This window comes from Numida meleagris, chromosome 4 (assembly GCF_002078875.1).
Source record: "Numida meleagris isolate 19003 breed g44 Domestic line chromosome 4, NumMel1.0, whole genome shotgun sequence".
NCBI classification, from domain to species: Eukaryota; Metazoa; Chordata; class Aves; order Galliformes; family Numididae; genus Numida; species Numida meleagris.
The window spans coordinates 15,539,304-15,552,010 of NC_034412.1; the positions used below are offsets into that span (position 1 = coordinate 15,539,304).

The following is a 12,707-nucleotide window of genomic DNA, read 5'->3' on the forward strand; positions in this document are numbered from 1 at the left end:
AGAGCGGCTCATTAAGCACATCCAAGACCCTATGTTCTGCACCCTCACCTCCAGTGGGACATCAGAGCTCACAGTCTACATCCTAATGATGGGGTAGTCCCCTCAGACTTGGAATGGGGCAATATTTAGGGTCATGCTGAGGAATAAGATTTCGGTTTTGCTTTTTGGGGTGCTCATTAATTTGGAAGAACCTTATGCTTCTCGGTAACAGGATGGCATGAGCAGTAACAAGCAGGTTCTGCCTGCACAGTCTGTCTGTCAGGTATGGGCTACATGCTTTTTGTCCATCCTCACGTGCCTGTGCATACAAGAGAGGCAAGTGCAATGTAGGCGCTCAGTTCTGCATAACGTTTGAACTTGTTGCTTAGCATTCCCAGGCTGTTACACTGACAGAACAGTAGAGAAACAGAGACAAACCTTACCCATTTAATGAAAAGCATTGTTTTTCAGGGGTATGGAGACAAGCACTCCTGGGATAGGCGTGTTTTGCAAATTCTGAGGCTGCATAAAGGCAGACACAGCCTGACAGCCCAGGATGTGGCTTCCACAGCCCTTGTTGGCAGCCCAAGCTATCCAAACTGAACTCAAAACCTCCCTGGGGGACTGAAGCTCTGGGCTCACTTTCTCCTTTTGTGACTGGCAGTGGACACCGGTTGGATGGACCCCAGCGATCTTTGCCGGCAGACACTGTCCATCCCAGTTAGCTTTGCACAGTGAAATCAAAGGGGCAGGCTGCCTGCAGCGCTGACACTGCTGAGCCGCACAAGCCACTCTTAACATCTAAGTTCAAAATTGGATTTTTCTTTGAAATACAGTTGTCCTAGCTAAGAGAAAAGGAAATTGCATTATTTTTTGTCCTTCTCCTTTATTTATTACTTGTTTATTTTGATACAGTCATCACAGTTTCTGTCTACTACTCAGCACGCCTGCTTGGCAGCGCTCTGGAGCAAAGGAGGAGCAAAGCTCTTTCTAAAAGATGCAGACCTTTCGCTTCTTTGGGGACAGAGGGTGCTATTTTACTTCTATCTGTACAGTACCTGCTCTTTTCTTTATAATGTAACTGAGCCTTTTGGCATGGATACAGCTTCACCTTTCCTTATATTTGAATGGACACCTGGCTCTTGCGCAAAAACAGAGATTTATTGAGTGCACAAATAATAAAAAGAAGGTGGATTGCCTCCGGAAGGGCCTCCTTCTGCCCTGCAGCCCAGCAAAGCTGGGGACGCAGCATTCTGGTTTGACCTGTTGGTTAGGAAGGCAGCAAGTGCCTCTTGGCATAACTCCCCATGTAGAATGAAAGCAATTGCTATGCATCTCAGTGAATGGTGGCAAAGCAGAGTTCTGATCAAACACATCCTTGTGAAATGGAGAGTACCAGCAGGGCACCATCCTGCCCCAGCTTGGAAGGGCTCCCAGGCTTGCCCTTTGGTTTTAGGGTTCACAAGTGTGTATTTGCAGGGTTCTGCCTTCACCTGTGTGGAGTTACTGCCGAAATTGCAGGAGTTGGTGGGACCCTGACACATTTATTTTGCTCATCTCTCTGCTCTGAGACAAGATCCACCTACCGTGAGATCATCCTTGGTAATTTTTGTTCTTTTCCTTAAAGCACGGACAAGATTTCCCTCTGCCCTAGGTAGCATTTAAATACTCTTTAAGTTAGAAAGTCTTCCTGAGTATCTAACCTAGCTCCAATAATCTAATTGTTTAATCTAACTAGAAATTAGACCATTTTCTCCTTGGTCTCTAACAAAAATAAGAGAAAGAAAGTGTAGTTGACTGCATTCTTTTCTGTATTACAGGAGTTATAGTATGCCAGTTCAGCCTTCTCTTTCATCATAAAAACACACTCAGTTACTCAACACTGCCTCATGGGTCACATTTTCCCAACTTTGAATCTTGTTACCATTTGGACCCTTTCCATTTAGCTCACACCTTCCTAGAACTTGACCTCCCGCTGGGGCCCAGCTAGCAGCAAGTGGGGTGGAATAATGTCCTCCCACCTCAGGTATCTCAGCAGCTTCCTGTAACCATTACTCAGAACAGCAGTCACATTTCTGGCACACGTCTGCACCACCTCCCCTTTTTTTTTGCATTTTTTCCTCCAGCCACTAAGTGCAACACTTGACTGAATTTCCTATGGTGATTCCATATAGCTAGCAGCCTCATTTAATCCCCCTAAGGCAGGTGACTAACAGCTCAGTGCCATGAAAACATTTCAGAAGCCCTCTCCATCCTGTTATATAAGCTGCTAACAAAACCATGAATATTTTGGGTTCCCCAGGATGGACAGCAGACCACTGGCAGCTACTTTGAGTTCAACCCGCCAGACCATCATAAAGGCGTTCTCACGTGCCATGGAGATTGCACAGGTGGACATGAAACACATCTCACCCAGGTGGTCAGAATGGAGAGATTGAGTTATACACTCTGCTAACAATACCTTGCATGAGTTCCCTTCCCCTGGCGGGTTCCAGGAGGCACTGGTTGGCATCAAGCCATCACCTCCTTGCACTGGAATGCTCTTTATCTCTTTATGAGATACATTCTTGTGGCAAAACACAAGAATGTCCTCAGATGGACCTTGTAAAAGGCTAGGTGACAGCACTAACCAGCTCCTCAGGAATGAGTATTTCTTTTTAAAATAATGGCCGGGAGTGACCTGCGAGTGTATTGCATCCATTGACCTTCGGGTTCTCAATGGTTCTAAATGCCACTGCTCAGAAAAAAGAAAAAAATATATGTCTTCTTACCATCATTCTGATTTTTCAGGTTTCTTCAGTATTTCATCCATCTTTGCTGCTTCATGAACACAAGTGTAGCTGACAGAACTCCCCAGACATGGATCTGGTTGGACCGTGCAGATCTGTCCCTGTGAGGAGCTGCAGGCCACCATGAGGCTTCCCCTCAGCCTCTGCTCTGGGCTGAACAAACCGAGGGATCTCAGCTGCTCCTTGTACATCTTGCCTTCCACACCCTTCCCCATTTTTGTAGTCCTCCTTCGGACCAAAATTCAGGTTTGGGGGGATGCTCAGAGCTAGAGGGGACATTCAGAATGGGTCTCCCATGAAGACCAGTGCCATAGCATGCACCTGAACTGTGCTTCAGCCAAGCACAGGCCCAGCTCTGTGACCTTAAGCCCACGGGAGAAGCCTTGATGACACTGTCACAGGACACTGGGGCTCTTTGGGTATTGGATTATACAACGGCAACAGACCGTGGATGAAGCCTGATGGATTTTATTATAACTACACACACTGATTACTAGTATAATTAAGCCTGAGTGGAATGTGAGCAATCTAAGCATAAGAAAAAAGGGAAGGAAAAAGCCACTTGCTGTGCAGGCAAGGCACAATACTGTTAACTGTAACAATCTTACCTGTCGGTGAGCCACAGTTGGGCAAGTTGTTGGCTCCTCATGTTCTCTGTCATGATATTTGATGTCTCCTTCACTGTGCAGCCCCACTGGACCAGCCTGTCCCACCCCGGTAAGCACAGCAATGTTGGGGAGTGGAGAAATGCATGGGTTACACAAGCTGGGCATTTAAGGGCATTACACGTGAGACTGGATTTTCCTCCCTCTCCAGGAGTGTATTAAAAACTGTGCACATTGTGAGACTTTCAAAGGCAGCAGGAAGGACCATGGGGAGGGCTATCTGTAATGCTGCCCTGAGTTCAAGTCAATAGCCGTGCTTGATGTTGCGTGACCTCACCAAGGACATCCAAGGCTGAAAACAACGCAGTCAGATGGAGGAAAAGATTTGGAAGGATCATTATGTGCTCCTCAACAAGGATGAAGAAAATGAGCTGGTAAGGAGTGGGGGGCTGTGCGGGGGCTCGGTTTCCTTGTGTGCCTCTTTCTCCACATGCTTGTTTTGAATCTGCCTATGCTTCTTCACCTCTGCTCCCCATGGTTCAGCACAGCCTGAGGGAAGGCAAAACCCTGGATCAGTTCTTGCTGACTTTGAGATTGAGGAATGTAGTACTTCAGTCCAGAAGCACAAAATATGGAAGAGACCTCTGCCCGCCAGAAATCATCCGGACACGGAGCAGTGTCCCTTTCTCCTTGTCCATTCCATTGTCTTTTCCACCCTAACCTTAAGGATCTATACTTATAAGTACCCTTCCCCTTGCCAGGCCATCAGAAAGCAAGTCATGGGAAAGGTGCTTACAAAGGAGTTTCATCCTGGGTCATTCTCTGGTGGTTAAATATCTTCTCCTGACATGCCAGGGTCTGTGCTGCGTAGGAGGTCTAGGAAAGCTGGGCAGGTGTCCAAAGTCTACTGCAATTCCCATGGGAGCAATCCCTTGTTCCTCACCTTTTTATGGCGACATTTACAGAGAAAGATTCTGCCCTTAAAAGGCTTTTAGTTAATGTTAATTGAATCTACTTTCTGGTTTTGAGTATAATCGATTATTGACTATTGATCATTGATGATATACACTAAGGGACTGCTTTGCAAGTGCATTGAGTTGGAAACTCTTCCTGTGCTTGCCAACATGGACTGATCACTTCGAGCCAAGTGAGGGTGGGAGTAAGGCGTTCTTCTCCAGCCTTCTGTGCAAAGACCATCTAGAATTCAGGTATTCCCAGTGCACAAAAGTAGATGCCTCTGCACAGGTGTAAAATAGAACTCTGTCAATCTGTTATGTGTGAGAGATGCATGTGTGATGCATGCACTGGACACACAGCTGTGCAATCTTCCCATGATGGGATCTTCTGTCCTCTGCTTCTGGCATCCCCACTGTGTCACCCCTTCCCCAACTTTGGGGTCTGAGAGGTGCCTCCACCACGGGATGCAGATGCTCAGGGCAGGCACAGCTGGGAGGGATCCTGCCGTGCACTGCACGACTGTGCCTCTGCCTCAGGATTGCTCACAGGGCTGCTGATAATGGAGGGGTTGCAGCTCTGCTGCTTGCCTCTGGTAAATCCCTGCTGGGCTTTGCTTGCTGCTTGTGCAACTCGTGAGCTTGTCGTAGATTAGGGAGCCCAGGTTGGTTGAAGCTGTCTGGATTCAGCACAAAATCAGAAAATCTGCCCTGGATGGCAGGTAAGAAGTAAACCAGTGATTGCTTGTGTCATGCTCATAGGACGCTGTGTCCTTTAGGGTGTCCCTAGCTGCTGTGAGGGAAGTGGTCCTCCATGCTTGCGTACATGAATGCTTCTGTTAGTGTAGGAAGCAGTGGCAATGTCAACTGCCAGATGATGATGGGGGGCCAGGAAAGGTGGGTGGAATGAGCCATTGCCACAGGAAGCCTTTAGATGGGAGCTGTGCTGCCTAACTGAGCTGCACCCACATTCAGGAGACGCCTCCCTACCCATCCAGCCTCCATCCCTGCTGGCAGAGAAAGGCCCTGGCATTGCCTGCAGGCTGCTGACACAGCATGACTTGTGAGAGACTGTCTGGCTTGGGTTGGGCACTGCTTTTTGTCATACATCCTCTCGCTGCCCTGTTTGCTGGAGCAGATTTGCCATCATGCACTGGACTCGGTGCCAGCTCAGTGGGGGCAGACACTGCAGCTCTTCCCAAGCCTGGGCTGAGGACTTGATCCTCTCCGTGCCTTCTGGGTGAGTTGTGGTCCCAGCTACCACACCATGCTTCCTGCTTTCCAGACCTGCCTTTGGATTTTATCTCTAAAATTGCTGCTGTTACAAAACAAGCAAGCAAAGATCACCATGAATTTCCCTAGCTGCGGAGACTGGTTTGTCCTCCAGCCCTGAGAACATCTGTAATTATTGCTTTAAACTTCTGTGTCCTTCAAATAAATAATATTTTGCATGCAGCAGGGCTGTGAACTCCAAAGCTGCAGAACTGTTTTGAAATGGGTTTTGCTCACCTAGTACAAGGGCCGCATGATTATTTTTATTTCAGTTGAACTGCATTGATTTCAGCTTAGTTTATGTTGATTATGATCAGAGTTCAGATACATCAAGTTAATTGCTCTCTTAAAACGAAATAGGTGCTTACTCCACTGCCTTTTAATCACTTTAAAATTATACCTGAAGTTGCACCTGTATAATTGTTGATATAAGCCCTTCTCAAGAAGCTCTGCTTTGTTGCATATTCTATCCTGTAGAGCACCACTCTTCCTTCTGGCATTTCTATCATCTATAATTCAGAACTGAGACTTCCTCATTTTTATTCTCTTTACATTTTAAAACACCGCTCAAATTCTGTGTGAATAGCAGGTTATGTTGCCTCATCATATTGTGTACTTTAATTGGCAAACTGTGCCAGTTAGGCATATCCAGGCTGGACATGGTGACAAGCTCAGTGGGTTTGCACCACTGGGTGCTGTAAGCCCCAGCTGTGGATGGAGCATCTCCTCCTGTCCCATGGGGGCTGAGGTCCTATCTGAGCTGAGCTCTGCTGTCTGCTCAGAGCAGCTCCTCTATGGCAGCTGAGGAGTCAAAACCCCAAAGTGAGCAGTGACTCCCTGTGAACTTTGAAGTGTGGGTTTCACTCCAGGCACTGCTTCCTTTGGAAGGAGATGTGAATGCTTTGCTGTGCAGATACTGAGAAGAAAACACCCTGCTCGAAGGGAAGGATCCAGCTATACTACAGGCGTTAATGTTATCATTATCCCTGTGGGAAACTTCAGGCAAGCCAAAGCATACAAAAATGTAATGTTCTTCTCAAGGGGACAAACTAGAACTGGTGATTGTCACTATCACAGAATCATGGAATCATCTGAGTTGGAAGGGACCCTTAAGGGACATCTGGTCTAACCCTCTGCAATGAACAGGGACACCCATAGCTCCATCGGTGCTCAGAGCCCCGTTCTGCCTGACCTTGGGTGTCTCATCACCTGGGGATGGGGAACTCATCACCTCTCTGGGCAACCTATGCCAGTGCCTCACCACCCTTAGTGTAAAAAACCTTTTCCTTATATTCAGTCTAAATCCTCCTCTTTTAGTTTGCAGCCATTTCCCCTTGTCCTGTCGCAGCAGATCCTGCTTAAGCAGCCTGTCCCCTTCCTCCTTACAGCCCCCCTTAGGTACTGACAGGCTGCTCTCAGGTCCCTCCGGAGCCTTCTCTTCTCCAGGCTGCACAGCCCCAGCTCTCTCAGCCTGTCCTCACAGGGAGATGTTCTATCCCTTGGAGCACTTTTGTGACCCTCCTCTGGATGTGCTCCAACAGGTCCATGTTATCTACCATGAGTAGATGAGTACTGGGCTATCAAAGAGAAAGAGCAAGCAGGGGAGATGGTGTGATCTGGGGGATAAGTAAAAGGAAGAGAACGTACAAAGCCAGAAGTTCCTTCATGTACTTGTTTTCAAGATGTGGTGTACATGGTGGAAGATAACATGGCAGTAGGAACAGTACCTGGCAGCTGAAAGGAGGTGCCTGGGGATTTGGCCATTTTCTCTCCCTGAGGCAGAGGCTGTTCCTCTTCTGCAAGGTGGATTTCAGTGCCTAATTCCATGGAGAGCACCCTCCTTGCAGAAGCTGTGTGTGCTTAACTATGCCATGTCAGTTAGCAAGCTCTAATTTCCAAAAATGGCCTTGTGCTGTTAGGAGGCCTCAGTCACCAATCTTTCTTTCCAATTGGCTCAGGGTTTCTGATGAATGAACACCACGGTCAAGCTTGTTAACAGAGTGCTTTCTCTTCGCTGTACAGGAGGCTTTTGGCTACAAAAGCCAGGGCTGCCGGAAGGCCCTGTGCATTGCTGGATACATCTTGTCCTGCGGGGCTCTGCTGCTGCTGTTCTACTGGAAGCCAGAATGGGATGTGTGGGCAAACTGTGTCCCCTGCAGCTTGGAAGAAGCAGATGTCATCCTACTCAGAACAACTGTAGGTTGAACCCTCGCACCTTACTTTTACTAGCAGAACCTATGGCTTTCACAGATAGAGCAGCTTGCCTCCCTTTGCCCACATGATGCAGCAGGTTGATTACACTGTCCATCTGTGGAGGTGTAGGGACAGGGATGAGTCAAGCTTCAGTGGAGCTATGCCTCTTCTCATCCTCTATGCACTGTGTTAGATTCAGCTGCCTTTGCAGGAGGGATCATCCTCAGACATTATGGCTGTTAGTAACCTTTCTGGTTGGAAACTATCTATCTGTCAGACAGTGTTGAGAAGATGGGTTTTGGAGAGCTGGGTTTTAGGCTTTGGTTATATTCTAGGACTCCATCCCTGTAAATTAAAATCCCACACAATTCTATCAGAGCAAATACTTGCTACACTTAATGCTCAATATTGCAATGATATCCCTTATACAAGTGCACTCAAACCACTTAATGAGTAGTGTGTTAGGTTAAGGCCAAACTGATTAAAGGACAATTCAGTCTGACAAGTGCATCTGTAGCAGTAAAGCTGAGTTGCTTTTGATTGTGGATTTATAACAAGTAGCAACATTATAAGAGATTTGTAGAGCTAAGTAGCTGGTGCTGAGGTTTCAGTGTTCACACTAGAGGTATTTCAGAAGGCTTTTACTTGCAGCTAGCTCTAGTCTGGTTTATAGACTGAATATCCTTCCAGTAGCTATTGAAGCACATCTGGTTCCATTTTATCTTCTTTGAGATAGCTCTAAAGTATAAATCAAAGCAAATGGAGATGACTGTGTGTTTGACTTCAAAGCACTTTACTGCTTGGTACTGAAGCACTGATACCTGGCATCCCTGTTGCTATGGACTTACATTTTCTGTGATTGCAATGAGGCTACAGGACTGTAGTTCTCTGGAAATCTCATATACACTTCTCAGAGTCAGGAAACATTATCATGGGCAATATTTCAGGTTGTCACTGAACTGGGCTCTATTTCTCTAGGATGAGTTTCAGAAATACACCCAGAAGAAGGTGACCTGGATTGATTTGTCCACTTTGGCACTACCCGTTGGTAGTAATTCAGAATGTCCTCTCATAGATGATAAAGACTCTGTTATAAACAGAGCCATAATGAAGCCACAGTTAAAGGTAAGTGGTCTACAACATGGAGAAGAAAGGTGGAATGAAGATGGTGAGTGAACTACAGGAGTCAAAGCTTCCAGAAATGCACTGTCAGCATCCTCTTGCAAGTCCTCTTTTAACGAGCTGAAGCTTTCTCACAGAACATACAGAAATGTTTCTGCAACACAGTAAGGTGGATTTCCTTAAACGCCAAAAGGAATTTTTGCTGTTTGATCTTGCAGATGAGATGTATTCAAGTACAGAAAATCCGTTACATTTGGGACTTTTCTGTAAAAGAGTTCAGGAAAGTTGGGTGAGTGTCAACAACTTGTTGCAAATCCCTTGGCAATGCTGGAGTCCCCTGTGTGAACTTTCTCCTGTTATCCCAGATCACTGGAAGACAGCAACACGTGTCACAGCATACACCACAAGTTTGGAGCCGGCCTGACAGGGGAAGAACGGAAAATCAGGTACTGTCTGCGTATGAGTAGGTATATGAGCTAATCATAACAGTATAACCTATTAAATCCCCTTTTAAATTCATGCGAGCTTCTTGCTGCCCACTGTAGTAGTAATGCAGTGCAAACTGCATAGGTGGCATTCAGAAAAGTGAAAAGTTATTATCTCCACACCTTACTGAGCTTATTCTGTTCTGAGTGATGCTGAGGCAAGGCTGGGGAAAACCTCACCAGTTCCAGCCGTGGTTCAGGGCACAGCAAGACTTGGCTAGCTACCTTTGCCAACAGCACCTTAAAAGACCTCTGGACAGCTCATCACAGGGTTTAACAGAAAAGTTACAATATTTTCAACAAGGAAATAGCAAACTTATGCCTCTAGGCAAAACCCTTTTTGGTACAATAGCTTCCCGACAGATTTATTTGTGCTGCTCAATTGTCTGTGCCCCCAGGAGTTACCTGTTGATATTATTTGGGCTCGTGTCTTTCCAGCTGTCTTACATGTGTGTCTAAGCTGTAACATCAGGAACTCTTCTCTCCCTCTCTACAGGCAGCTGGTGTGTGGGCCTAATGCCATCGAAGTTGAAATCCGTCCCATTTGGAAGTTACTTTTTAAAGAGGTCAGTAAGTCAGGCTGGCATGAGGTGGGACAGTCGTGAAATAGTTTTGAGACTTTGTCTATGTACGATGGGTCTCCAAGATAGTATGGTCAGCACATTTCTGAATGTATGGAGGAGTTTGTCTGAAGCTGTACAAAATACATGAAAGGCTGCAGGGCTTCTGAAATTGGTTGGATGTGGTATCACTGACATTTCAGTTCCCTCTGGAGATGATCTTGAAGAGAATTCCAGTGCAGCTCTCTAAAAAAGTTTATTTAATTTGAACTTTGCACTTCCATCCAAGTCTGAAGCTTCGTGTTTGAAATATTAATGGTAGTGCCTGAAGGCAGAGGGGTCCTTGCAGGTGGGTGGTATTTCAGTCCAGATACAGCTTCAGCGGCTGAAGACTGGCATCCTGATTTAGTGTCTGTCTCTTTGTCCTAGTGAATCTTGAATAGTGTATTAAATTTTCATTGAGGGACCAAATTTGTCAGATGAATAATTCATTTCAGTTCAAATCTGTATGCAGAAAGCTCTTTCATTTGGTATTTTCGTTATATCAGTTCCACAGAAAGTCTGTCACTCTTCACATACTGGGCAATTCTCTGAAAAAAATTCATCTAACTCTTTTGTTGTTAGTTAGAGAACCAAAACTGTGTCCTCTGCTGGACTTCACTGGGGCTTGTTTCCTGTTTTAGCATAATTAAAGTGAGCAATGACTAGTATTGTAAAATTGTCACAGTGTGGATTGGCCAACAGTGTGGAAGTGTGAGAAAATCCAGTCTTCAGCTTAGCTGCAGTCTGAAACTGATTACCGGTGGCCTCACAGACCCTTAGATCCTTCTCTTCTTGGAAAAAAAAAAAATTATATCCACACTGACTTTCTTAAATTACAAAGTGTTAAATACATAGTCTGCAATTCAGTCTTTCTTTTCCGTAGTTGGATAGTGTCTCCTGTGTAGAGATTACTTAGAATCAGCAACATTAAGGTCACCTTTGTAAGTGGGAAACTGATTGACTGAAAGTCTCTTAAACTCTGACTTTAAATTGCCAGCATAGTTGCTGCTGCATAGTTACCAGTTAGCAACAGCTTTTAATTACAAACATCATGAACAATGTGTAAGCTGGTGAGTTCAGAGATGGAGCTATGAAAGCATATTGCCATGAGAGGAAAATAGTCCTTTAAGTTGGTGTTGGAGACTCCTAGACATTGTGATGATATGTTCTTCCCTCTTCCCACACCCCATCTTCCTGACATATGTTATGTCCATCCACTGACAAGCGCTACGTTTGCATTTGCAGATTTTAAACCCCTTCTATGTGTTCCAAGCCTTCACTCTCACTCTGTGGCTGAGCCAAGGCTACATTGAATACTCAGTGGCCATCATAGTCCTGTCAGTCATTTCTGTTGGCCTAACTGTGTATGATCTCAGACAGGTGAGTGCCATGTAAACTGACAACTTAGAATCATGGAATTGTTTGAGTTGGAAGGGACCCTTAAAGGCCATCTATTCCAACTGCCTTGCAATGAACAGAGCCCCATCCAGCCTGACCTTGAACATCTTCAGGAGCAGGGCATCCACCACATCTGTGGGCAACCTGTTCCATTGTCTCACTGCCCCTGTGGTAAAAAACTTCCCCTACCATGCTGCTAGTGACTTCACTGCAGATGTGATAAGCAGCTGTTTCTGTTCTCTTTCTGATTATTTTCTATTACTCTGTATTTTGATGTGTTACTGTAGATTTATTACTATAGAAGAGTCAAAAGGTTCAGACACAGTAGCCTTGAGCTTCCCAAGAATTAAATAGGACTGAAATCTTGACACATGGGATTCATAAGACTGAAGGTGGACGTTACCAGTGAGTCTGGTTCCCACCATAATTTCACAGTATTCTCCTGGAGAAGCTGGCAGCCCATGGTTTGGACAGGTACAATTTTTGCTGGGTAAAAACCTGGCTGGGTGGCTGAACCCAGAGAGTGGTGGTGAGTGGAGTTAAACCCAGCTGGTGACAAGTCACTAGTAGTGCTCCCCAGGGGTTGTCAAAAAGCTTTATTGATGATCTGGATGAGGGAATTGAGTGTACACTCAGTAAGTTTGCAGGTGACACCAAGTTGGGGGAAAGTGTTGATCTACCTTAGGGTAGGAAGGCCCTACAGAGTGATCCAGACAGGCTGGATCAATGGACTGAAGCCAATGGGATGAAGTTCAACAAGACCATAGGCCAGGTCCTGCACTTTGATCACAACAACGCCATGCATCTCTACAGGCTTGAGGCAGAGTGGCTGGCAAGCTGCATGGAGAAAAATCGTCTGGGAGTTGTAGTTAACAGCTGGCTGAGCATGAGCCAGCTGTGTGCCCAGGTGGCTAAGAAGGCCAACAGCATCCTGGCTTGTATCAGAAATAATGCAGCCAGCAGGAGCAGGGAGGTGATCACCCCTCTCTACTCAGCACTGGTGAAGCCACACCTCAAGTACTGTGTTCAGTTTTGGGCCCCTCACTACAAGAAAGACATCAAGGCCCTGGAACATGTCCATAGAGGGGCAATGGAGCTGCGAAGGGTTTGGAGCACTAGTCTTATGGGGAATGACTGAAGGAAATGGGTTGTTCTGTGTGGAGGAGACTCAAGGGAGAGCTTATCGCTCTCTACATCTCCCTGCAAGGAGGCTGTGGTGAGGTGGGAGTCAGCCTCTTCTTCCAGGTAACAGCAGTAGGATGAGAGGTGGTGGCCTCAGGCTGCATCAGAGAAGGTTCAGGTTGGGTAT

At 46.1% G+C, this 12,707-nt stretch overlaps 1 protein-coding gene across 11 annotated transcripts in view; it reads left to right on the forward strand.

Annotated features, from left to right (window-relative positions):
• ATP13A5 (ATPase 13A5) overlaps positions 3,345 to 12,707 on the forward strand; it is a 29,829-nt gene continuing 20,466 nt past the window's right edge. For 9 of the 11 annotated variants that reach the window (XR_002437665.1, XR_002437663.1, XR_002437664.1 and 6 more), the window contains exons 1-8: positions 3,345 to 3,485; positions 3,585 to 3,807; positions 7,621 to 7,794; positions 8,770 to 8,916; positions 9,132 to 9,202; positions 9,279 to 9,359; positions 9,895 to 9,964; positions 11,246 to 11,380. Coding sequence is in view for 7 of the 11 variants with exons in the window: in XM_021393336.1 (XP_021249011.1) it covers positions 3,745 to 3,807; positions 7,621 to 7,794; positions 8,770 to 8,916; positions 9,132 to 9,202; positions 9,279 to 9,359; positions 9,895 to 9,964; positions 11,246 to 11,380 (741 nt within the window). In the remaining 4 variants the exon portion in view is untranslated. Of the gene's footprint in view, positions 3,486 to 3,584; positions 3,808 to 5,392; positions 5,567 to 7,620; positions 7,795 to 8,769; positions 8,917 to 9,131; positions 9,203 to 9,278; positions 9,360 to 9,894; positions 9,965 to 11,245; positions 11,381 to 12,707 lie in introns of those variants that run through there. The other 2 variants (XM_021393337.1, XM_021393342.1) reach the window with 2 other exon arrangements.